General features: G+C 47.0%; 1 protein-coding gene across 3 annotated transcripts in view; it reads left to right on the top strand.

Moving 5' to 3' along the window:
• The first annotated feature begins 1,914 nt into the window (after window positions 1-1,914).
• The window catches only part of DRP2 (dystrophin related protein 2), a 41,045-nt gene continuing 16,186 nt past the window's right edge, over window positions 1,915-26,773 (top strand). Inside the window, exons 1-10 of one of the 3 annotated variants that reach the window (XM_032390029.1) lie at window positions 1,915-2,570; window positions 13,631-13,807; window positions 17,848-18,011; window positions 19,611-19,767; window positions 21,610-21,730; window positions 23,186-23,454; window positions 23,823-23,969; window positions 24,404-24,482; window positions 26,141-26,201; window positions 26,513-26,574. In XM_032390029.1, coding sequence (XP_032245920.1) covers window positions 13,691-13,807; window positions 17,848-18,011; window positions 19,611-19,767; window positions 21,610-21,730; window positions 23,186-23,454; window positions 23,823-23,969; window positions 24,404-24,482; window positions 26,141-26,201; window positions 26,513-26,574 — 1,177 coding nt within the window. In that variant the 5' untranslated portion in view covers window positions 1,915-2,570; window positions 13,631-13,690. Of the gene's footprint in view, window positions 2,571-2,640; window positions 2,662-13,630; window positions 13,808-17,847; window positions 18,012-19,610; window positions 19,768-21,609; window positions 21,731-23,185; window positions 23,455-23,822; window positions 23,970-24,403; window positions 24,483-26,140; window positions 26,202-26,512; window positions 26,575-26,773 lie in introns of those variants that run through there. The other 2 variants (XM_032390030.1, XM_032390031.1) reach the window with 2 other exon arrangements.

Raw genomic sequence — 26,773 nt, 5'->3', positions numbered from 1 at the left:
ACGAGAAGCTATTTTAAGTGTGTGGTGAGGATAACATGAGCAAATAATGTGTGCAAAGCCCTTCCCATTTTCACAGGGACCGTTGATGCCTTAAACAGAAATAAGGAAGGGAGGTCTTGTCCATCGTGATGGGGTCAGTGGGAAAGAGATTTGGGGAAGTCTTTTCTTATACCCCTCAAAACAAACTCTGTGGGCTTATTTTCGTGGAGGCAGATACTGTCCTTTTCTATCTGCAGGGTGAATGCTTTCTCTTGAGGTAGAAAAAGAAAAAGATTATTCCAAGGGCCCCTTGTGATGTGGATAAGGTCACCTGCAGCCAAAGAGGGAGCAAGTACCCCATCCTCCTCACTCTCCTTCCTCCGTCTAGACCTAGACTCTGGTTGTGTTTGGCCTACTGGTGAGCTGGTGCCAGGGTGAGTAGTGAGTCCGGGTGAGTAGGGTTTGGTGTATGTCTGTTGTGGTCATTCTGCATCTGTGCTGGCCCAAATAATTTCTCAGATTGTTCCCTCCGGTCGTTCTTCGAGCCAACTCTCCCTTCCAGGTCATTCCAAGTCAGTTGTAAAGGACTCCTGGGGCCCTAGGTCTGGATGGTGTTGAGAAGCCCTGCAAGCTGCCAGGGCTAAGCCTGGGGCTGGGACTCAGGGCCAGTCCCGGGCTAGGCTGCGGAGCTAAGAAATGCTCCGTTGAGGGTGTGTAGATTGAGAAGCTGGATGTGCTTCCAAAAGTTCCTTCAGAAATCAAAGGCCCTTTCTGTGCCTTCGTGGAGGCCTGGCTGCTCCTGGTTTGGCCAAGCAGGAAGGGCAAACAGCTCTGAAAGCCTATCTGGGGGGCGGGGAGGGGGCATTTGGTTCCCATTTTGTTTGCTTGTTTTATAGAGATTAGGCCTTATCGTTAAACTTGTACTGGAAACAGCAGCTGAAGTTTTTAAAAATCTCATCTCAAAAGAAAACACACACATAACTTACACACTAATTATTTCCTAGCTGAGGATTTTCAACAACAACAACAACAACAACAACAACAATTCTCAATCCCTGTAGACACTCTGTAAACACTAGACCCAGGTCTTATGTTCTGATCTACATTCCAGTGCCATCAGAGCTTATAGAATTTTTAGATGCAAATCACTGAAGTTAAGCAACACCCCCAACCCCCCCCATACCAATCTGTTTCTCTTCTTTCATGCACCCTGTTCTCAGAAGTGGAAGGAGGAAAGAAGAATGCTTCTCTTATCCTTTTCCCTGGCCTGAAGCTGCTAGAGCTTTACATATGAGTATGTTTGTTTGTGTAGGAGGATGGGGATGGTGACTTTTTTTTTTTTAAAGATTATTTATTTATTTGACAGAGGGAGAGAGAGTGTGTGCGTGCACACAAGCAGGGCGGGGGGCAGAGGGAGAGGGAGAAGCAGGCCCCTCAAGGAACAGGGGGCCCCACACAGGCTCGATCCCAGGACCCTGAGATCATGACCTGAGCTGAAGTCAGACACTTAACGACTGAGCCACCGAGGCGCCCCTAGCGATGGTGACTTTTTGACTGCTATTCAATCCATCCATCCATCCTTCCATCCATCCATCCATCCATGCATGCATCCACCCAATTTACTCATTTAACAAATATTAAGTAACCTACTGTGTGCCGGGCACTCTGTAAAGGGATATAATCCCCTCTGTCCATTGCGTGGATCTTCCGAATTCTCTCAGGATGTTTGGGGCTTATACCCTCTTCTCTTCAACAGGGGTGATAGAGGAGTAGGGGGCTGGTGTGGACAGAAGCGGGGAGAATGACGGGGGTCGTTGCTGAGGCGAGGCATGGAGGAAATATATTCTCTCCAATCATTCAGGGTCCACTTTGTTTCCTTCATCGTGGAGGTTTTTTCCTCCATGTAGCTCTAACAGGGGTGAGCCGAGAACTTCGGGGATGACTGGAGGTCTGCCCTGGCCCAAGGCTGTGCCTTGGGTACCAGTGACAATTCTAGAGCAGAGTGTTTCAACCTCCAACACAGAAGCCGAATCCTGGACTGGCTACTGAGGGACGCTGCCAGCTTCTGGCTCTGAAGTTGGCTTTGGCTCTGGGCTAGATCTGGGGAAGTTGGGGCCCAGGCTCCTCACTCAGCCGCTCGTATTGATCTCCGGGCCTCTTTTGTCTCCTCCTCCCCAGTGGAAGCCTCCCCCCCCCCCATCTCCCCCTCTGCCTCTCAGCCTCTTCCGCTTTCCTCCTCTGCTTCTCAAGAACTGAAATCTCCGCGAGAGCCGCTGAGGCTCTGGTAGTTTCACAAAACTGTCCTTGCGCTTTCTGCATTCGCCCAGTCAAGGGTACCTTTGCCGGAGGTCAGAGCAACGCTGTTAGTCCTGATGCGATTGCATAGCAACACCCAGGGGCTCTGAGAGCCGAGGGGGAGGGGGAGACAGCGAAGAGGGCAGCAAGGTGGGAGAGACGGAGGGAGAGTGTGCCTCCAGCAGCTGGCAGCATCCCTGTCTCAGGGACTCCTTTGCTGATTCACAGAGGCAGCCCCGCGCCGGCCTGCCGGCGGCCAGTTGCAGCCTGCTCCTCAGACCTGCCGGAATCCGAAGGTAGGCCACGGAGAGATGATGCCCCAGCCTTGCCCTTTCTCCTTATTCGGCTGGCTGAGGGGAAAGGACTGAGGGAAGGGACGCGCCGGAGGTACTGTGTGTGTGTGTGTGTGCGCGCGCGCGTGTCTGTGTGTGTGTGTGTGTGTCCCCCTACCTGCTGCCTGCATGTGCCTTTGGGGGGAAACTTGCATTAAAAACAAATGCCCACGATGAAGTGGCCACTGCTTGGACTCCGGCGGGGGGGGGGGTGCGGACAAAAAGGTGCCCAGGAACAACAGAAACTCAAGCCAATGTGAGCAACTAATGAATAAGAGGAAGGTCCACAGTTTGCTTCTTAGAGAGGAGAGGGCTATTCTTCCTTTCTTTGTTTGCTTGCTTGTTTGTTTGTTCATTTGTGTTTGTTCTCAATGACATGCCTTTCGTCCAAGGGTGGATTTCCTGGCGGGAGGGAAGGGAAGGGGTGTGGAAAGCACTGGCTGCAAAGAGAGGAGAGAGGAAACGTGGGACCTCAGAGCAGGTCTCCTGAGCAGATGAATGTCTAGTCCGCACACAGGATGCAGGAGTGCCTCCCTGGAGTAGACTGGGCTCTGCCTTAGGAGCCTGGTGCTGAAGGCGCATCCTACTCTCCGCCCTTGCTTCCTGGTTCAATCCGTCTTCCCTGAAGCCCTCTGCTTCTTCCCTTGCTTTCCTTCCTACCCCATGCGTTCAGGAGGTACCTCTGCACTCCTGAAAGTGTAGCTTGGCGTGCTGTGCAATGGGGCTCACCTCTCCTGGAGTCAAGCACCCTGCTCCTTCTGGGCTCCGTACCTTTCCTGGCACCGGGCCCAACGCCCCAGCCTGGGAAGCGGGCCCGAGACTGTGTGGGTAGCTACGGTTTATCCCGCCTTTGGTAGGCAGGCAGGGCTAGGCCTCTGGGCGTTGGGGACAAGCAGGTAGCTGGGCTGGCCTGGGGCGGGGTGGAATTGAGACAGCAGCTGCCGCCTGTTTCCATCGAGAGCACGGTGCATGCCGAATGCAAGAGAACGGACTTTTCTGTTTTCTTTTTGATCGTTCAAAAGAACCGAAAGCCTTTAAAAGGCTCTAGGTCTAGTTCACCTGAGTTCCTGACTTGTCCAAAGGAATCCTTGTTTCTAGACTAAAGGCCCTCAGGTACATCACCTTTTAAGAGGCCCTGTGGGATATGGTTCCAGAGAACTTGGGAGCCTTCTAAGGAAACCCTCCCTGAAAAGGAGGTGCTGCGAGTGAAAGTGATAAGTGTCGTGTCCCTGAAAGAAGACAGAGTCCCTCTTTTCCTGGCTGGGTCCTCGTCTTGCTTGCAGTCCTGCTTCCTGCAAACTCTTGCAGGGGGTGGGGGGAGAAGACACATGGAAAGTTGTTCCCCTAGGCACTCTGCTCTCCTGCCAAGTATCTCTGGAGCTCTGCGCCAGAGCACCCTTCAGTTCCAAAATCACCCAGAGGAGGAAGTATGGCTTGAAGCAGCAAATTTAACAGAGGCCCAAGAGCCAGAATTAGAGAGTGTATTTGCGATGCAGCACTTCTAAGTATAGATCCCCAGAAGTTTCTGATGTTCAGTCTGCCACAGAGCCAGATAGGAGGGGCTGTCACTCATGAAGCCCAAGCAGATAATCCTTCTCAACTGGCCAGGGACACTCAGAAGAAACCCATTCTATGGGGAGCTATACCGTGAGACGCCATTCCTCCCTTATAAGGGATTCTAACCCCACATCCGCAACTGAAATAGCAAGTGAGACAAATTCCTTCTTGGACAGCACTGAGCACGCTGATGTCTCACAGAACACTGTTCTGAGAGAATGTTAATAGATTCTGTTTTTAAAATAAGGAGTGGTGGTGGTGGTAGTGTGGGGGTGCATTCCGTGGTCCAATATTTTTTTTGTTTTTGAAAATGCTTCAAAACCGAATTCTCCTCTTAAGAGAGTCACAATGTATATATAAGCATATTAAAAGGCTCTGAGCTGGACTGCCATAAATAAATCCATTTACTTTTGTTTAACCCAGTAGATCCCAAACGGATTTGACCAGGGAATGCTTTTCTACATGGAAAACACTGTAGCAGACACAGTTTTGGGACTTGCTGCTCAAAAACCCAGAACCAAAAAAACCTGGGAGAAATTGTCATGTGGAAAAAAACTTATCAGATAATCTAGTCCAATACTGCCTTTTTAAATGTGAGAAAAATTGACAGACTAATCAAATTGTTCTCCTTTCCAAAGCTGATGAGTATCCGAGAGAGTGGAACCCTCATCTCCTGATTCTCGGTCTACTGCTGCTTCTCCGGCAGGTTCCCTCCTGTGAAACTAGTCCCAGGAAAATGAAACAGATTTAAGGAATATTCCTGTCACTTGGAGGGCAGCATTTGGATCTTATACATTTCTTTTGTTATTTTGTTACATCCCAAAAGTGTGGATTCTTTTCACCATGAGATTTGTTGCATTCTTTCAACCAGTGTGCTGTGAAAATTTTTTCTATGCTCAAAAAGATACAAAGAATGACATAATAAGAATCCGAATACCCACCATCCAGATTAAGAAAAAAACATCACCAGTAGACTTGAAACCCTCTGTCTATCCTTCTATGATTAAAACTCCCTCCCCCCCCACCTCCCTCCGAAGTAACCACTCTCCTGGATTTGGTGTTTATGATTCTCATGCACTTCTTTATACTTTTACTACATACGTATGTGTCTTTAAACAGCATATACCACTTCTTCGCGTGGTTTAAAAATTTATATCAATGGGATATATTCTGGTCCAATTTTTTAAAATTCACTGTTATATTTGTGAATCATCCATGTTGTGACATGTGACTCTAGGTCATATTTTTTTCGCCATTGTATAGCATTCCATTTAATGAATATGCCATGATTTATTTATCCGTTCTGCTGTTTATGGACATTTAGGCTGTTTCCAGATTTTGGCTCACAGTTAGGGCTATTATGATCAGTCTTTTATAGATATTCTTAGGTGACTGTTGGGTATATATCTAGAAAGGAATCGTTCCATCACAGGGGATGAGAATCTTCACCTTTGGGAGATATTGTCAGATTGCTGTCCAAAATGGTTTACTAACTTATACTCCCACCAGCAGTGTATAGAGGTTTCAGATGTATTGCATTAATTGGCCTTAGAATAAAATGCTCCCCATGGGGATGTATCTCTGATTCTTTTCACTGGAGAATAAACTTCATTTCTCCAGATTGCTTGACAACTAACTTCTCAGGAACCCATTTCATTCTTTCTGTTTGTAAATGAGGGGGTTGGGGGCGCCTGGGTGGCTCAGTCGGTTAAGCGTCTGCCTTGGGCTCAGGTCAGGATCCCAGGGGCCTGGGATGGAGCCCCACATCGGGCTCCCAGGGAGCCTGCTTCTCCCTCTCCCTCTGCCATTCCCCCTGCTTGTGCTCTCTGGCTCTCTCTATCTCTCTGTCCAATAAAGAAATAAAATCTTTAAAAAAAATAAATGAGGGGATTGGTCTAGATAATCTTTAAGGTCCCTTCCAGTTTGACAATCCGAGTCTCCATGATTTATTCATTAAGGGAGAGCATCTGAAGCAGAACCTCAGTTTTTGGCTCCCTTGCAAGAATTATTTTAGGAACACATAACAAGGTTCGGTACCAATGAGATGTGTGTCTTCTCTCTTAGTGCCATGCTGTCAGGTAGAAAGGCAGTGCTGTGAGAGGGGGTGCCATCATTCAGTGTTACCTTGGATTGAGAGAGGAATCTGTAGCACATGGGAGGGGGGTCTTCTTCCCACTGCCTTGTTCTTTGCCAAGCCTCTCATGATTTAAAAGTCTTCCCTATTTATTTATTTTTCTCCCAAGAATAATAAATGCTTGTTATAAAATACATACATATAAATGTATGTGTATGTATATATGTATACATATGTTTGTGTATATACACACACACATATATATATATACACATACACGAAGTGTATAAAGTCAAAGGGAGAATCCCCCTCACACAACTCCCCAGAAATAATGTTGCTGAGCGGTTTTGTGTCTCCTTGCAGGCTTTCTTCCTATGCATATGCACATGTAGATTTTTTTCAAAAGCTTTTTGCATAATTGATGTTCTCTCAGACATATTATTCTGAACTTGTTTTCTTTTATCTAAAATATATATCTTCAATATCTGTTCACATCAGTGTATATAGATCTACCTTTCTTTTTTAAAGATTTTATTTATTCATTTGAGAGAGAGAGACAAAGAGAGCACAAGCAGAGGGAGAGGCAGAGGGAAAGGGAGAAGCAGACTCCCCGCTGAGCAGGGAGCCCGATGTGGGGCTCGATCCCAGGACCCTGGGATCACGACCTGAGCCGAAGGCAGATGCTTAACCGACTGAGCCACCCAGGCGCCTGATCTACCTCTTTTTAACAGCTACATAATATTTCATCTCATGAGTGGCTGTAGTAATAGGTAAGATGTGAGTACTTACTAGATGTCAGAAACCATGAATGAGCTCCTTGCAACCAGGCTATGAGGTAGGTCTTTTCGTTATCCCTGGTTTACGGATGCAGGGACTGACGCCCAGTAAGGTCGGGGGGGCTTGTCCAAACCTGTGCTGATAAGTAGTGGAGCCAGGATGCAAACCTGGGTGTCCTGGCTCAGAGCCCACATCCCTAACTGTCACGCTGTGCCGCGTCTCTTGACAGTAGCCCACTTATCCGGTCCCCTGGTAAAGACCACTTGAGTTGATTGCAGAGTTTTGCGACTGCAAACAATACTGCAGCAGATATCCTCATCCATTTCTGCAAGTATTTCTGTAGGATAGGTGCCTAGACTGCTCTAGTTTCTAGGTAGACTTTATTCGTTCATTAAAAAAAATATATATATCTACTGAGTTCTAAAGGCACGGGAGGAGCTCAGAGGTGAGACTAGGAGAGTTGACCAGAATTTTACTTCTCGGATGTCCTAGGAAAGTCATCGAAATGTAGGATTTGCCAGCTGGGTGATCCCCCAGACCTCCAGACTCACTGCATCCTCTTAATTGCTTGTGCCTTTGCCCGGGTGTGGCATGACTGAGCCAAGTGCTTGGGCTCCCCCCTGGTGGCCCACAGCCAAAAACAAAATCTCTGCTTGCTAGGGGTCAGTGACTACAGTGCCTCAGGGCCTGGGTTCTAGAAGTTCCAGAGGCGGAATAGTGTAAACAGTGAAGAACTTGTGTTCTGGGACACATCTGCCCCGGATACAAATCCCAGCTCCTCACCCCATAATTCACAATATCACTTTGAACCGGTTACTTACTGCCTCTGTTCCGCTGTGTTCCTATCCGCACCATGAAGACAACAGCAACCCCTTCATGGGATTGTCGTGAAGATTAAGTGACTTGATTATATAGACTGATTAATGATGAAAAGCCTGGAATACAATAAGTTTTAACTGTTATTATTTATTTGGCTGTGGAAAAGCCGCTGCACTAATTTTTACAGAAAACTGCTGAAGACGTCCACGGCATGTTAGTGAGGAGTGGGAAGGAAGGGAGGAAGTGCCTGTTAAAGAGCTAATATATTGACAGGGTACAGAAGGATATTCAGTAAAAACTGCATCTCTTGTGGGTGGCACAGGGCTTTTGTGGGTGTGGGTAATGGTTCTATTTTTCAACCCCAGCAGTGACTATATGGGAATTTGCTTTATGATATTTCAGTATATTTTACACATCTGTTTTACGCACTCTTTGTTAAGTGTATTATATTTCTCAGTTTTAAAGAGAGAAAATCCCAAAAGAATGGAGGGAATTCTCCCACCTCTGTCTGGTAGTCACTTGGCTCCCTTCTCCAAAGCCAATCAATATTAACAGATTCTTTTGTATGCTTTTATTTTATCCCATGTAATTGTTTTGCATCGATAAGCACATACTCTCCTTTTGGTTTTACACAAATGTAAACTAACCACCTTATTTTTTCTTCTTTTCTTTTTACTTAAAATTATGTCCTAAGAGATACATAAAGTGTTCTTAATTACGTTTTTAACCGCTGTATAGAATTCCATTGTATGGATATACCAGTATTTATTTATTTATTTAGAAAAGATTTTATTTATTTATCTGACACAGAGAAAGAGAGACAGCCAGAGAGGGAACACAAGCAGGGGGAGTGGGAGAGGGAGAAGCAGGCTTCCCATGGAGCAGGGAGCCCGATGCGGGGCTTGATCCCAGGACCCTGGGATCATGACCTGAGCCAAAGGCAGATGCTTAAAGACTGAGCCACCCAGGTGCCCCTATACCAGTATTTATTTAACTAGTCCCCTAGTAATGGAAATTTAGGTTGTTTACTTTTTTTTTTTTTTTTGCCGTTTCAAGGCTTGCTTCAAATGCTAACATTCTGTATACATCACTTTACACAAATGCAAATAAATACATGTATCCAAAGTGTTTTCCTTTATGCCTTCTGGGATTTGTACCTACAAAGTTGAGGACCTGTACACTGACCTAGTTGGAGTTCAATTCCATAAATCAAGTCAGGAAACATTCACCGAGTGCCTGCTGTGTACTTGCCACCATCTTAAAAAAAAATACGTGAGATAGAAATAAATATCAGATATAGACCTTGTCCTCCAACAGCCAATAATTTTGCTTTCATGTTAGAATCCTGGTATTTCCCAAATGTTTTTAAAGCTTTTATCTCTGCCTAAGAGAAATAATGTCTCCCCCCCTGAATCTTTCTGGAAGGGCCTGTGTGTGGCTTTGAAAACCAGGAAGAACATTCCTAGTAGCAAAAAGCCACAGCTTGGTATCGAGCAGGATCCCTAGGGGAGGGCACCAAAGAGCTAGCTCCACCCCGAAAGCATCCTTCGCACTACTCCATGTGTACAAATCTTCTCTCTCACCTTAGCTCAAAAGGATCTCTTCCATAAATACATCCTAAATCCCTCCAATTTAAGACGAACACTTCCTCCTCTGTGACCTCTCATGGCATGGTTTCTGTGTCCCACATAAGGTATGAATCATCTTTTCTCTTAAGTTATACTTCTTAAAAATATGTCTTATCTCCTACACTTGGCCATCTGGGGACTGAGATTCATCTCCAATTCCTCCCAGCCTCTGCAAATTAAAAGGAAGGATAGGAAGAGAATTGGGGGGTGCCTGGGTGGCTCAGTCGTTAAGCGTCTGCCTTTGGCTCAGGTCACAATCCCAGGGTCCTGGGATCGAGCCCCGCATCAGGCTCCTGCTCAGCGGGGTGGGGGGGGACGAAGAGAATCAGTATGTACAGGTGGTAATGTGGGACATTATGGAGATAAATAGGCAGAAGGAAGAATGCTTTTGTAGAACAAAGGGCACTGGCCAGGGGTCAGGAGGCCCGGCTCACTTGTGTCTCAGCATCTTCGTCTCTCAAATAGGATCATAATTCTGGCTGGGCCAAACCTTACCAGGTTGCACGGAGGACCAAGAAAGACAATACGGCAGGCTCTACAAACACAGGGGATGCTAGTATTCTGATGTTTGACAACTCTTACACATTAACGTTTTACAGGCTAGCAAACCAAGGTCTAGAGAGGTGAAATGACTTGACGTCACAGTCAGTGGCAAAGCCTGAAAACAGCAGAGGATAATCAAGGTAGGACCAGAAGGGGTTTATGCCTTCTCTGCCTGCACTGGGATGAGAAGATCTGAATTCTCTGACTCCTGTTTGCTTTATTTTTGTTTTGTGAAGCATCAACCTGACATCAGGTCAGTAGAGGAATAAGAAGGAAGGAAGTTATAATTTGTAGAGAGGTGAACCTTGGAAGAGATAAAGAGATAGTTCATGAAAGAAGAAACACAACTGGTCACTAAAAATGTAGGGTTAAGCATCTTTAGTAATTAAAAAATACAGAGAACTCCTCAAGATGCCATCTTCTCTTATAAAATTGGCAAAGATATTTTAAAAATAAGAATATTCACTGTATTTGGGGCGCCTGGGTGGCTCAGTCATTGGGCATCTGCCTTCAGCTCAGGTCATGATCCTGGGGTCCTGGGACCGAGCCCCGCATCGGGCTCCCTGTTCCGCGGGAAGCCTGCTTCTCCCTCTCCCACTCCCCCTGCTTGTGTTCTCTCTCTCGCTGTGTCTCTCTCTGTCAAGTAAATAAATAAAATCTTAAAAAATAAAAATAAATAAAAATAAAAATAAGAATACTCACTGTTGGCAAGTGTGTTGGGAAACTGGCACTCCCATACATTGCTGGTGTTAGTATAAAGTGATCTAACTATTTTTTCTAGGGCAATTTAGAAGTATGCATCACAAGCCTGAAATTGGTTCATACCCTTTGGTCCAGGAATTCTCCCTTCTAGGAAATTATCATAAGAAAAGAATCACAGATATGCACAAGGCTGTTCATTGCAGTATGTCTACTCGTTAAAATTATGGTATATCCATTCAACTGAGTAGTATACAACAATGATTCCAGCTAACATTTATTGAGCAGTATACTATTGCCAGACGCTATGCGAAGTTGTTAAAACTCATTATTAATTTTAATAATTAGAATAATTCTTTGAAGGCAGTATCATTGTCATCTCCATTTTGCAGATGAGAACACTGAAGCTCAGAGAGGCTAACTCATCCCAGGCCATACTGCTATTAGGATGAAGAGTGTGGGTTTGGTTCTAGGTCTGTGTGATGCCAGAGCCCATGGCCTCGACTGTAGTGCTCTATCACAGTTACAGCCATTAGAAATCAGGTTTTAGAGGAATAGTTAGTGACATTCTAAAATGATCATGATATAAATGGCAAGTGAAAAAATCACAATACAAAATGATATATATCATAGGATGACAATTGGAGATTTATGGACATATATTTTTTTCATAGAAAAACTACTGCAAGGCTTCACGCCTATTAGTAGTAGCTATTTCTGGGTGGTAGTATTATAGGTAATTTTAATTTTCATCCTTATGATTTTTTTGGGTTTTCCAGTTTTTCTATAAAGAACATGCATGACTTGTGTAATCAGCAAAAATAAAAATGTTAATATAAAAAGAGGTCTGAAGGCAAGCCTTTTGTAGCCTTCACACTTATAACACACCTAGAGTGATACCTTGGTTTTTATCTGAATTACTAATTATTTTATGTTGGTGTCAGATAAGAGGGGGCCATCTGTTCAGCCATTCTTTGGAGAATCTCTTTGGGCATGAGGAGCTATGTAGCTGTGTAATCTCTTGAGACTTTGAGTACAAGAAAGTGTCCTTCAGACCATAAACTCTTGCATCTTTATGATCTGTAGCAGTCCCCAGTCTTGAACCAAGGACCCCTGAGGAGGATGGAAGGGCACTCAGTGCAAGAAATCCACAGATCTTTAAATGTTTAAGTGCTTTTTCTCGCTCTGTAAGTACTGAAAGTACAGCTACTATTGTAGGTATGAGTGGGTGAAGTGCGATTCTTTTTTTTTTTAATCTTAAGGGGCCCTTACACCTAAACTGTTGGGAACCACTGAAATAGAGACGAAAAATGGTGGCTCTTTAATCATCAACATCAGGAGTCAAAGATGCTCACACTCCCTACTCTTTGAATCAGGGTTTGCATGCCCAACACTAAAAGCATGCACTAAAACCACTTTTAACATTTGCAAGCATTGTCTTTGTTACTCATTCTCATCCCACTTGTATACATCCACTAAACTGTTGACTGATTTGTACATCTAACTTTTTCACTCATGTCTTCCTTTTCTCAGCTCATCCAAAGCTGAATGTGTCTCAAGCATAGCTTACTATGGCACACTGCCCTCACCCCCTACCACACCAAATTTGTTCCTTCTCCTGTCTTCCCTCTCTTGCTGTTGGCAACATTATGCACCCAGCTCCCAAATTAGAAACTTTTCACTCCTCCACCTCCTTCACCCTTCACATTCAATTGATCACCGAGCTCCATGTATTTTACCTCTTCAGTAAGTATCTCATAAGCCGTGCTCTCTGCTCCCTCCTCTCTGCAACTGCTTGCCAATTATAACAGCTTCTCAAGGGGTTCTTCCCCAGGGAGAATCACTCCACAAGGCAGCCAGAGGGCTCTTTCTGAAAGGCAAATCTGGTCGAGTCACCTTTCTGCTTAAAATCTTCAGTGCCTCCCTATTGTCTACAAAATAAAGCCCAGAATTCTCTGCTTATCATTCAAGGCATGACCCGATCTGGCCACGGCCAGCCTCGTCTACTGCTTCCCATGCCATACATTTCATTTTGTGCTGTTTAGAATTATTATTATTACCATTATTATTATTATTACTTTGTCTTATCTCCCCCGCCTAATGACAATCTTGATTTCTCATTCATGGCTCACCTCAAGTGTATTTCGTCTGGGGATACTTTTCCTGATATGACCAGGTAGAACTCACCTCATCTATCCCTTCACTCCATCCCATAAATACTTCTATTATTAATGCAAGTAGCACTTCATGGCTTGACTTTTCCCATGTCTATTCTTTCTATATGTGAACTCTTCGGGGGCAGGCACTGTGTCTTTTTCAACTCTGTGCCTCCTAAACTCTAGCCACGTGGCACTTACTGTACTCTGAACATGCTATGCTTTTTTGGGTGACATCCACTTTTGCATAGGTGGGTTCCTCTTCTGGGAACACCCTTCTCCCTTTTTCCCCTTCTCTGCATAGGCAAACATCTACTTGTCCTTTGAGACTCATCTCAAATGCCATCTCTCTGAAATCTTTGCACATTCTCAGAGTTAGCTGTTCCTCTGTCTGTGCTCCCCTAGCCTTCTGGTCAAATCTCGATTATAACACTTGCCACATAAGCATTTTATTATAGTTATGGGCTTATATGACTGCCTCCCCTCACCCTGATCTCCCCCACCCTCTTCTCTAGGCTGTGAGATCTCAGACAGCAAATCATTTTGGTGTCTCTAGCACAAAGCACAATAGATAAACAATAAATACTTCTTTGGTCAATAATTAAATAAAGTCCCTTATGGTATATGGCGGCCTGGGAAAAAAACTACTGGGTAGACCAGTAAGCTTTGAATACTTATTTACATAACCTGTCAAGGCACCGTTGGGTAAGTGTTGGGCTCGTAGGCCTTTTCTGGGTCTTGACTCTGAATCTCTCCTTGTTACTTTTCCAGGTGCTTATGGTCAACAGTCGGTGCACTGCCCATTCTCACCCCACATGAGCCTTGGTTCTGATGCAACCTATGGTCATGCAGGGATGCCCTTATACCCTCCCACGATGTCATGAATGGCGGGCAGCTGACCAGTTCCATCACAGCAGCAGCCTCCGAAGCACCTGCCCCCAGCCTCAGGTAAGAGGCTGAGAGCAAGACAAAGTCCTGTGGAGAAAGAGTGGACACAGGATCTGTGTGTGTTCTTGTGGGTGTCCATGCTTCCTAAGGCTCTGGAGCACTCTCTATATAGATGAAACCCTTTGGAGGGCATGGGACCTCTTTCTGGCTCATCCCTTGTCACTCATGAAGCCTTTTATAGGGGGCATAGGGCAAGGAAATGTGTTGGGCTGGGCAGGGCCCCCATGGCTGAGGGGGACTAGTTCCATGTTAACCTCCCAAGGGAGGTCCCAGAACAGTGACCCTTCAGGGTGTGACCTAGGACAAGGCAGGACCTTCCTTTGCCTTAGCTTCTTTATGGCATACTTTATATTCTGCACCTACAGAATATTCTCTCTCCTTCCATTGGCTCTTCCTCTCAAGTCTTTAGTCTTACAGCTCCTGGCTCAGCCCCACTTCGAGTCCCTTGACCTTCGTACCTGTCTCTCCTTTCCACTCTCCTCCCTAGGAGTAGAATGATGGTGCTATGTGTTCCTGCCTATGTATGTTGGTGGGTGGGTAGAGGACGTATGAGAGGCAGTAATCCCAAGAAGATAGCCCCTTTTCCTGACAATGAGGGAGGTCCATGGGAAGTTAACTGGACAAGGGGGAGGCATAAACATGTTTTGGCTTGTTCTACAATGTTTTGGGGTCCAGAGGCCATGAGGGTGTGAAAAAGTACTATGTCTCCTAGTATCTCACAGATGCGCTGTGGTGCTGAGTCACTGCTGGGGGTGCAGACAGCAGCAGAATATACAAGGAGGAGGAAGGGAGGGAGAACGGCAGCAGGGATGGAGAATGTGGGTGCTGGGGAGTCCATTTTTGCAGAGAACAATGAGGGAAAGGTCCAGAGAGGCATAACAGCCAGGTCTTCCTGAGCTGTCTTCCCACATCTAACCAGAGAGAAATTGCTGCCTCTAACATATTCTCAAGCCAGTGTCAACTTAGCATCCCCCAGTGTACCCACCCCTTCCCCAGAGTGGGACTGACATATAGGGTCAAGGGATGGAGAAGCCTGGGCCCTTCCAAAACGCTTGCCCTGCACATCATCCACCCCTCTCCAAGCTTCACCACCTCGGCAGAGGGACCTGAGGGCTTCACTTTGTGATTGAGAATAGTGAGACCAACCCCTCTCCTCTGCCACTGTTCAGTTTCTTCTCTTCCTTCCCAATGGCCCCGACTTTGTCTTAAAGTTTCAAGAGATCAGAAGAGAGCCCTCTGGGGATTGGGGTGAGAAGCAAACATCTTGACCACAAAAGCCAGAAGTAGAAGGCCAGTGGTAGGGAACGAAAAATGTTGTTATTCATCAGTTGCCTATTGTGTGCCTGGCTCTGCTAGGGGGACTTGTGAATATAAGAGGGAACTAGGAAGGGAGAACAGGGTAATGGGGGTATAGTAAGGGAGCCAAATGGGGATTTTGGAAACTAAAAAGTCTGAAGGGAATGACAGCCTAATATGGGTGGAGCCCAGTTCATTGTGGGCGCTCCTCTCAGAAACAAGAAAACTTGGTTGTTGCTGGGTCACAAGGAGCCATTTCGCGCTCTGGGGCATTCCCAGTCTAGGGGACTCTGTGAGACTGGCTTGAGCCCAATTATCCCAGCATAAGCAAAGCTGTGACCCGGAGCTAGAGCCCCTCCCTGCTCTTGGCCTGCCATCCCCTGCCATCCCCCATCCACCCAGAATGGCTCCACCCCAGACCCCCAGAAAGGGTCAGGCAGCTGCTCCAACTATTCCTGTAGGTGGGCCTCAGCATGGAAACAATGTGGAACTGTGGAAAGCCCAGAAGACTCTGTGGGAGATAAATGAGGATGGGAACAGAACCCTTTTTTGGTAAAAACGAAGTGTTTTCCCTCAGGGCCAAGGGGTGGGGGCCTAGCTAGGGAATGTTAACCTTTCCCCCAGGCAAGTCTGCTGGAGAAAGAGAAGAGGGGTCACTTCCAGGAGGGGCCCTGCCCTTCAGGCCTGTGGCCCAGGGCAGCACAGCAGGGCACTGGATCCTCAGAGCTGCTGGGTTCCATTCTGCCCTCTCCCTTCCCTGCAGCGGTCCAAGGGGATGCCCATAGACCCATCTATTTCCCCCTAGCCTTAGAGTGCAAGGAGAGGTCTGGGGGGTGGAAAATGACTCTCCCTCCTCTCAGCTCTTCCTCCCAAAGGCAGGGCAGAGCACCCCCTTGTTTTCACAGTGGGCTTAGACGAATCTTCTGCTGTCCAACTTCCTGACCCTGCCTTCCCATGGCTCCGTCCCCAGGTGCGCCAACACCCACTACTCACTGCCTCTGGGCACACACTTACTTAGTTAAAGACAAGGCTTATTTCCAAGCCCATCCTCCTGCCAGGCTTTGGGGAAATAGCTTACCAGAGGTTTGTCACCCAAGTGGGCTGATCTTTTCTTCTATCTCGGGGTGGGGGGGCTGGAGGCAGTGAGTCCTTGGTGTCTTCCATGGAAAGGGAGAACAGATCAAGAGAAACTACCCTGTGCATGCCCCTCCTCAGCACCATGGAATGCCCAGTCCCACTCCCGCCATCCTTGCCAGCCTGGGAGGGTCCTCCTGGCCCCGGTGTGGCAGGCCCAGTTGGGAGCGAGCTGGAATTCCCCAGGGACAAAGCTCTGATTCACCGGCTGAGCCCTGACAGAGCCGCCCCCTCCAGATTCCTGGGGGGTCAGTAAACAAACAGGGTGACAACTCCCGCCTCCTGACCTGGCTCAGCTCTGCTGGCCTCCCCTGAGGGAGCCTGCTTAGAGCCTGTTGGGACTCTGCCTGCGGCTCACCAGACACTGATTCTGGACATGAGCTGAGGGATCATCATGGAGCTGCCGAATCCTGCAATGGAGTCCCCAGGCAGCACAGGTAGGGTCAGCTCATGGGGACCCAGGGTGACTGAATTCAGAACTTTGCCCTTGAGCTGGGTTGCTCCCTCACTTCCCTTTCAGTATGTGGCTGTGAGCTGTGGTTTTAATGGGATGATTGGTTTCCTAGATTGCCTGGAGGGCCTTGTGTGGGAAGGAAGTATGGTTTTGGGGGACAGGGAGACTAGAAGAGTCTCAGCCACCCCCAGAACCATGTTCTCTCTGCAAAAGGCAAGCAGGTAGATAGGCGGATGGGCAGGTGAGTTTCCCCAGGCTGGGATTGAGTGGCACAGGCTGAGATTTCCTCCCCCATACTTTCCTTCCCTCTATCCCCCTCTGCCCCTGGCTGGGCAGTCCTGGCACTGTGCTAGAGGTAGCTAGCTACTTAAGGGCTATTTGGCACTACCCTCATTCCCCTAAACCTTATGATACCCTGCAGGGCGAGCAAGTGATAGGCTCTGAGCTTAAGGGCACAAGGCGAGCCTTTGGCAGACTCTATGGCTGGTCCTTTTAGCTGCTGACTCCGTTCAGGGTCCTTTGGAGATCAGGATCAAAAATGTGGCTTTAGCTCTTTCTCCACCCATGGAAGATGAACAGTGCTCTTTAGGACCATTTCTAGGCTTCCTGACTGGTGGAAAATGCAGGTGGGGAAGAGGGAGAGGGAACACCAAGGAAGGCCTAGATTCATTTGGGAAGTCGGACATCTATTACCAGTAGCTCTCTCTGGCTGGTCTGCTCTCTGTCTCCCTGAATCTCTGAGGCAGCCCATCAGCTTTCTTTTCTAGCAGGTTGGGTAAACTGGGGGACACTGAAGCATGACCCTACGGCTTACCTTGAATGCTGTGGTTGCCAGTGTTTGGGCTATTCTGAGCAGCTCTTATCTAAAGCAAGTACTTCCAGAATCCCATCCGGGCAGTAAGTAGTCTTGGCAGAACTCACAGTAATAAGAGTAATAATGATAATAGTGAGCAGTTCAAAGTCACTGACCTGGGCCAAGAGAGGACCTTGCAATGAACAGAGCCACAGAGTCTTCCTTTATCTCACCCCGCCCCCCCCAACACACCCTGGGACAAGCCTTTCTCTCCCCCTGTTCACATTTGTCCCATCCTTGGCTTGGTGCAGACCAGGGTGTGACACACTCCGGGGATCGCAGGATGTCTGTGTTTCTGTCCAGGTTAGAGCTGCTGCTACCGCCCCTGCGCCTCCTCAGGATGGTGCTGGGGGTTCCTGCCTAAGCCCAAAGCTCTTCAACGGGTCTGTTGGTGCCGCTGGACCCCTAGAACCACCAGCCATGAATCTGTGTTGGAATGAAATCAAAAAGAAGTCTCACAACCTCCGGTAAGGCCTGGCCCCTAGAAACAGGAGCCTTAGGCGATTGGCTGGGACAGTGTTGGGCTCCTTTTGCTGCTGCAACTTGTCATTCTCCTCTCAGCCTGTGTGTCACCCTCTCGTCAGCCTCATCATCCACTTCTCCCTTTCCTTCTCTGGACTTTGGAAAGGACCCTGGGTCGGAAGTCAGGAGATTTAGATTTGAGCCTTGGATTTTAAGTAGCTTGATTTTAAGTAGTTGTGTCACCTTGGATACATGGTTTGAGCTATCTGAATTTCACTTTTGTTTTCTTTCTTTTTTTTAAGAAAAAAAAAACAAGTGAAGGAACTGTCCTAACTACCTCACAGTGCTGTTGTGAGGATTCTTATAAGATAGGAAAATGCTTTCTGAACTTAAAAGCACTGATGTATAAATGAAGGATATGACTACTCCCTCCTCCTCTTCCTCTCGTAATTGCCCTCCATCTCAGTAGATCTTATCTGCTCTCTTTCCTGTCCTTTTATGCCTTCTACTCCCATCCATTGGTTATCAGCCCACCTATTCCTCCCCAAACTGAGGGCAAATCAGTAAGAGCATGAAAGCGATTCCTATATCAGTTGTCCCTCTTCTCCCTACCCTTCTATATAACCTACCCCTCACACTTTTCCTCTCCACTCCCTATTATCAAAGCCCAAACTCCTGCCTGTTGGTAGGCTTTGGCTGGAATGAGGTGGCATAGAGAAGTTGAAAGAATGCAGGCTCTGGAGTAAATAAACCGGAGTTCAAATCATAGCTCTACCGGTTATTTAACTGTGTGACCTTGGGCCAATTACTTAACCTCCCTACTTCATAAGGTTGCTGCTCTGAGAATTAGTGGAAGCAATCATTTAGGTAAGGGCTTAGCCCAGGTAGTAGGGAGGCAATGAATAGTTATTATTGTCAGCTATGGGGAATGGGCTTGATGGCTGTACCTAGGCTGGCCTCCAGCTTCCTACCGCTTGGTCCTCAGCTCACGTTTCATTTGTGGAGGGAGGCATACTGAGATGACTATAGTGTGCGCATTTTTCTCCTTCCATATGTCAAATCTCTAGCCTATGGTGCTGTCATCTTTTGGGACCCTTGGGCTGCGTATATTTGTGTGTGTCCTCACACATGTGAGTGCCCGCATTCAGTCACCTGACTTAGCCTTTCTACTTACTGTATCCTTTTCTGCTCAGAGGGCAGGCTCTGAGAAGCCTCTGTTGATGAGTAATTTGGCATGATTTGAGTTCCTCCAAGGCAAGACGGCAACCAGACAGCTATCTCCCCTAATGCCCTTGCTCAGTTTCCTCCCCTTCCCAGCCTGATGCTGGGCATGCAACTGAATTAACTGACGTCCACGCTGACGCTTCCCACTCATGGACCTACCCATTGGTTTTTAGTACTGCACTCCATGTGAAGGTGCCTTGAACCTCTGTGGGTGAGGAGGAGGGAGGGCTCTGGGCCTCCTCCCACTTCAACCAGAGCAGCTCCTCTTTAATTTGTTTTATGCATTAAAGTAACACGTAAGTATTTGGGGGAAAAGATGTTTTGCCACTTAAAAAAAAAAAAGAAGATTGAAAATCACTGGTCTTACGCCTTGTGTGCAGTGCTCGCCTAGAGGCCTTCTCAGACCACAGTGGAAAGCTTCAGCTCCCTCTCCAAGAGATTATTGACTGGCTCAGCCAAAAAGATGAAGAATTGTCAGCTCAGCTGCCCTTGCAAGGGGACGTGGCCCTGGTGCAACAGGAGAAGGAGACACATGCGGTAGGTTTGAGTTACGGAGGCTGCCGTGTGTAGCCTCTCAGCTGGGAAGGGATCTTTTTTGCCGGATTCTGACAGATGGGCACCTAGCCTCTGCTTAGACACCTGAAGTAACAGAAGGCTGGATCCAGTTTTACTGGTTTTTGGATAAAAATCCACCAGAGTAAGTCAAACCTTTTCTCCTTAGCCGTTTCATCAGAAATTGGCCTCCCTTTAAAATCCTGCCCTGATTTTCAGTGGGAACGTGGGAAAATGAACATACTATAATGTTAAGTGAAAAAAACATAAACATAGGATACAGAGCTATATCCAGGTGGATCTCAATTGTACAAAAATCTACATAGATGTGTGTGCACATATACACATATACAAAAACATAAGAAAGAACTATATCAAAAAGTTCACAATGGTTAATGCTAGGTGATGAAATTAGAGTTCTTTTTAATTTTCTTCTTCATACTTTTCTGAAATTTCTAGGATTTCTGTGACATATATTACCTCTTATAATCAGAAACTAGCAACAGATATTTCTTAAGAATGAATACAGAATGCACTAGAAGAAATACTTACGTGATACAACAGAGGTGTAGCTAAGGGGACAATGGCAACCATATTGCAATAGAAATGTATCAAATCAATATGTTGTATACCTTAAATTTATACAATTGTATATTCGATTATATCTCAATTTAAAAGGTGGATACAGAACAGAATACAGTACAGCAAGAAAATAAACTATAACTCCATGCCACAGCATAGATGACTCTTAAAAACAGTATGTTTAGGGGCGCCTGGGTGGCTCAGTCGTTAAGCGTCTGCCTTCGGCTCAGGTCATGATCCCGGGGTCCTGGGATCGAGCCCCGCATCGGGCTCCCTGCTCGGCGGGAAGCCTGCTTCTCCCTTTCCCACTCCCCTTGCTTGTGTTCCCTCTCTCGCTGTGTCTCTCTCTGTCAAATAAATAAATAAAATCTTTAAAAAAACAAACAAACAAAAGTATGTTTAGTGAAAAAAAACCAGATACAAAAAGAGTACTGTAATGTATAATACCATTTATATGAATTTCAAAAAGGACCAAACTAATCAGTGGTATTACAAGTCAGGACAGTGGTTACCTAAAGGGGAAGGATGAGATAGTGGCCAGAAGGGGTCATTGAGTGTGCCTTCTGGGATGCTGGTAGAGTTCTGTTTCTTGATCTCAGTACTGATTACAGATATGGAATCAGTTTATGGAAATTCCCCAAGCTGTACGCTTTTGATTTGTGTACTCTTCTCTATATTTCAACAAAAAATTTAATTAAAATTATAATATAGGGGTGCCTGGGTGGCTCAGTCGGTTAAGTATCTGCCTTCAGCTCAGGTCATGATCCTGGGGTCCTGGGATTGAGCCCCATGTCGGGCTCCCTGCTCAATGGGGAGTCTGCTTCTCTCTCTCCCTCTGCCTCTCCCTCTGCTTGTGCTCTCTCTCTCTGTCAAACAAATAAATAAAATCTTTAAAAAAATTATAATATAAATCCTGCTTATCTGGTTTTGATTTCTCTAAGCCCCTTACAGGGGACTTTCTGGGTCTTCCAGAGAACCAAGATTCCCACCCCAAATGTCCGCATTTCTCTCTATCTTGTGGCATAAACAGACCCATTTCATACTAAATAGACGTCCCAGTGTCAGAGTCATTCTTCTGGCTATAGGGAGGACTGCACCCCTTTCTGTCTGGGTAGCCCGAAGATACATGATAATGCTTAAGGATCAAGTTGCACCGAAGAGAAGAAAGGTTGTCAATTGCAGAGTGGAATTTAAAGCAATTGAAAGATTTTACTTCCCTGCTGACCATGTTGCTAAACTTCATAGGCCTTTATGGAAGATGTCAAGTCTCGGGGCCCCTATATCTACTCTGTGCTGGAGTCAGCTCAGGCCTTCCTGTCCCAGCACCCATTTGAGGAATTAGAGGAACCTCGTTCTGAGAGCAAAGGTGGGTGGTCTTCCTCTCTTTTGCTTTCTTCTTAGCTATGAACTGCTAAACACCTTCCTGCCTTCCCCAAACTCATTTTCTCAGCTGTTCTCTAGGAGGCTAATTTTCTCTTAGGGGTCCAAAGTTGGGAAGAAGCAAGATTCACATTGCAGGCAAAAGCAAAGAGAACAGAACCTGGAGTAGGGGAGACCAACGTGTGGCCCAAAGCTGTATGTGGCTCTGTGGGGCATCATGTGTGGCCTTCTAATGAGACATAAAAAGGAAAAAACACAAAAGGCTCGAACACATTGAGCTGACTCAGTGAATAAAAGTAGTAGTAGTATGTCCTTTAAAAACGTACTGCTTCATTCCAACATAGAGAGACATGCAGTGATGCTCTGATCAATAAAAAAAAAAAAAAAATCTTTCTAAAATCTAAAAAGCTGGGGCGCCTGGGTGGCTCAGTCGTTAAGCGTCTGCCTTCGGCTCAGGTCGTGATCCCAGGGTCCTGGGATCGAGCCCCGCATCGGGCTTCCTGCTCACCGGGGGGCCTGCTTCTCCCTCTCCCACTCCCCCTGCTTGTGTTCCTGTTCTCGCTGTCTCTCTCTGTCAAATAAATAAATAAAATCTTTAAAAAAAATAAATAAATAAAATAAAATCTAAAAAGCTAGGAGAAAAATTTATCATGGGTCTTTGCTACTGACCCTGGTGACTTCTGGCCCCTTTTCTCAGTAGAAGTAGGCCACTCTAGGTTTAGGTTCAAATAAGGTAGCATCGGGGGATTCATGGTGATTCGGTCTGTGGTAGCTCAGCAGGTCCTCTCCTCCAGGAAGTCTTTGCCTTTCAAGACTGGCTATGAATAGCCTGGAAGGACCCTTTGTTAATTGAGCCCTTTGGTAAAGCTGTTGACTTGCTCAGTTTACTTTCAGCCCCTCAGTAGGAGGCCAGTAGTCAATTTACTGCCCAGTGGGCCTCAGATAAGACCAGCCTGGAGTTTTGGGGGTCTGAATCTACTCCTGAGGGGAAATCTGGGGGAGGAAGAAGAAACCCCCAATTTAGGTGCCTCGGTGGAAAAGCTAGGCAAGTTATGCTAACCTCTCCTGGGCATAAAATGCCTCCTTCCTTTGGATGGAAGTGGGCAGCAGACACTAATGCAAAATAGTGCTCTAGAGTCATGTGAATAGGACTCTGGATGATTTACCTCACGGCACCTCTTAAAATATTTTACCTTGCCCATTTTTTGAGAATATGAGGAAATCCTCATAGTAGGGCAAAAGTAACAATATGGCGTCTTGACTGTGGTGGGGGATCCATGAACCTACACGTGTGATAAATCACATAGTGCTAAACACACACACACACACACACACACACACACACACACACACATTTTACAAAGGTCTCTCTTTGTCCCTGTCTTTCCCTGGGCTGCCCCTGCCAGGTTGGCCTGACCTGGCTTCCTGCTTGCTCTTACAGATACCTCTCCCAGACAGCGGATCCAGAACCTTAGCCGCTTTGTGTGGAAGCAGGCAACAGTGGCCAGTGAACTATGGGAGAAGCTGACAGCCCGCTGTGTGGACCAGCACCGCCATATTGAGCGCACTCTGGAGCAGCTGTTGGAGATCCAAGGGGCAATGGAGGAATTAAGCAATACTCTGACCCAGGCTGAGGGAGTCCGAGCCACATGGGAGCCCATTGGGGATCTCTTCATTGATTCACTCCCTGAGCACATCCAGGCTATTAAGGTATGCAGGCACCTAACCTGGCTATGGCCCACCCTGAGACCTGACACTCCTCCCAGTCCCTGCTACTGAAGCTTCACTGTTGGCCCAGACTGCAACTGAGCCTTTTCCAGTTTATGTGCTGGCTTTGGCAGCTGGTTTAGCTGGAGTCTCCTCTGTCCTCCCACTGTCTTCTCTTCCCCTGGCGTTTTCTGAGAATGGGAAAGGAAGAGAATAAGGACAGTGGCCCCCCACACCTGAATCCAAATGGCTTAATAGCAAGCACCTGTGTCATGCTGTTGGTCGTGAAGAGGGAGGAGTTGAGGTGAATGACTAATGGTTCCTCTTTCCCACTCTCTGTTTGCTGTGGGACTTGGGTTCTGGTTCTGTAGCTGTTCAAAGAAGAATTCTCCCCCATGAAAGATGGAGTGAAATTGGTGAATGATCTGGCCCACCAACTCGCCATTTCTGATGTACACTTGTCAATGGAGAATTCCCGAGCCCTGGAGCAGATCAATGTCCGGTGGAAACAGCTACAGGTAGAAGAGAAGCCTGGAGTGAGCCATAGGGAAGAGCTTTGATATAACTAGGCTTGGGGGAAATCTTCAGGCCAAAAGAAAGTGAAGGGGCATTAAAGTGGGACCTACATGGGAAAAGAATAGTAGAGAATTTCAGGCCAGGGAACAGTCTTCTCAACCTCTAGGCTGCAGGGAGTAATTGAAAAATGAAGATCTGAGAGGGACCTGTCTAAATGTAGGCATTCAGGGTGGACAGGGGCAGATGAAGAGTGACTATGGCCTGGAATTAAGGATGCTTTTCTCTGACCCTTGGGAGTGATGTGGAAGGGCTAGGAGTTGGGCAGCTGTGGGAGGAGCTAGCCTGTAAAGGACTTCACAAAGATTTCCAGAGGTGCCTGGAAATCCCACACTAAATATCTGGAATGAATTCACTGACTTTCTGCCTCTTTCCGCAGGTGTCAGTTGGTGAGAGGCTTAAGCAGCTCCAGGATGCCCACCGGGACTTCGGGCCTGGGTCACAGCACTTCCTGTCCTGTACGTGAGACAAACTAGACTTCACTTAGCAGAACCTCAGATACCTTCCAAGAGAGTCTACTCTCGTCCCTTGGGGACCTGGTGGGAGCCCAGGATATCATGGCATCCAAGAAGCAGTAAGGATAAAGCAGCATAGTTTAGCGGTTGAAAGGACAGGCTGTCACGTCGGAGAGGCCAGGGTCTGAGTCACTGCTCCTTGACTTCATAGCTGGGCAAGCTTGAAAAAAATAGCTTAACCTTTCTGGCCATCAATCTTCCCCACATGTAAAAAGAGGAGAAAATATTACCTAACTCACAGGGTTACGGGAGTCAAATAGCTTCATTTTTTCAACATTGATTGAGGACCTGATGTGGGCCCAGTAGTGTTTCAGGCACTGAAGCCGCCTCAGTGAACGAAACAGACAAAAGTCTTTAGACTTGCTGAGCTTATCCACTAGTAGGGGAAGCCAGAACGTAAACAAACAAGTACAATATATATAAGGTAAACTGGTGACCAGTGCTGTGGTAGAAGGTAAAGCAGGGAAAGCATGAAAAGGCAGTGCTGGACTCGATGAGGGAGGCATTGCAATTTTCAATAGGATGGTCAGGAAAGACCTCACTGAGAGCAGGGCAATTGAGTAGCACCCTCAAGGAGACGAAGCCATGAGCCCCGTGGATAGCTGAGGTCAGAGCACACCAGGCAGAGGGAACAGCAGCTTCTAGGACCTTAAGGCAGGGGCATGCCTGAGGAACAAGAAGGAGGCTGGTGTACAAGTAAGAAGGAGAGGAGAAAATGGGAGATCAGAAGGGTAGCAGGAGACCAGAGCACCGAGGACCCTTGTAGGGCATGGTCAGACCTTGGGATTTAACTCTAAATGGAATGGAGAGCCTTTGCAGGGTTTGGGCAGAAAGATGACATGATCTGACAGAGTCAGAGTGTTGGGGGGCAAGAGCGGGAGCAGGAAGACCTGTTAGGGAACATATTGTAATCATCCAGGTGAGGGATTATGGTGACCCAAGTCGGGGTGGCGGCAGTGGAGATGGTGAGAATGTCCGGATATGAAAATCAGCTATGTCCACAAAGCACTTAGCAGAGTCTCTGGCTCATAGTAGGAACTCAATAAACATTAATGGCGGGTAGAACTCTTGCTCTTATGATCGCTGGCATGTAGCTGTACCTCCCGTGGGCTCTTATACCCAGGGAAACTGCGGTGAGGTTGGCCAAGTCACGAAGCCTCTCCTCAAACATCTGGAAGATAAAGACATGGAGCAGAGAAGGGCATCCTTTTCCAGAATTCCTCGCCAGAGAGAAATGGGCAATACCATTCCCCATTGCCCCACAGGACCGAGAAGCTTGACCTTGTGGGGGAAGGGGTTTGGGGGTCCCCTTCGTATCCACAACAGCCGAATGGGTAGAAATGGCAGACTGCTCAAGGAAGAGTTTGTCAGGGTGGCTGAAACATGAGGGTATCAGTGACAATTTCTTCTTCCCTTGCCCTAACATCAGGGAGAGAAGTGCAGTTTTTGTCCCACCTTCAGGGGCTGTTAAGAGCTGGCAGGGCGAGTCAGGAATCCCCTTTTGGGCTTGACCGCCTGCTCAGGAGGATAGAGCAGGGGAGTCCCTGGGGGTCTGAAGAGCATAAGTGGCCAACTTCTTTCTCTCTCTTCTCTTTTACCAGCCTCTGTGCAGGTTCCCTGGGAAAGAGCAATTTCACCCAATAAAGTTCCCTACTACATCAAGTGAGTGACCATCTGAATTAGAAGCGGGTCATTCACCTGCCCAACCCCCCTCCCTTGCCTGTCTTTTTTTCTCCCTGTCCCTCCTTATCTGTTGGGATTCCTCCATCCAGTCCAGTTTTTCCTCCTACTCATCTCAAGAGCTCAAGATTCTACCTGGGTAAAGGTGAACACTTGTGCTTTGGGATCTTCATGGTTCACCCTGGGATCCTGAAGCTCCTTGCATCCAACCTATCACTGAGTGATGCACACATGTGTAGGGGGCTTGGGGGGGGTGGCATGGACCCTGGTATTATTGATGCTTCTGTTTGTAGCCACCAGGCTCAGACCACTTGCTGGGACCATCCCAAGATGACGGAATTATACCAAACCCTGGGTAAGAATTCGGGATTCCTGTATAGGGTGGAGATCTATACAGCTGTCTTTTTCCTATAAGAACAGAAGGGAATTCCATTCAACAAGCAGGTGGGGGGCAGAAGTGAGTGCCTTCTCGTTTCTCCAGCAGCCTTCCTTCCTTTCCCCTCTGCACCCCCACCCTCAACTGGAGGCTCTACATTCCTCCTGGACCATTTACT

The sequence above is a fragment of the Phoca vitulina genome, unplaced genomic scaffold (genome assembly GCF_004348235.1).
Source record: "Phoca vitulina isolate PV1807 unplaced genomic scaffold, GSC_HSeal_1.0 scaffold57, whole genome shotgun sequence".
Taxonomy (NCBI): domain Eukaryota; kingdom Metazoa; phylum Chordata; class Mammalia; order Carnivora; family Phocidae; genus Phoca; species Phoca vitulina.
Note: the sequence above shows the minus strand (reverse complement) of the source record. Positions and strands in the feature narration are given on the sequence as shown.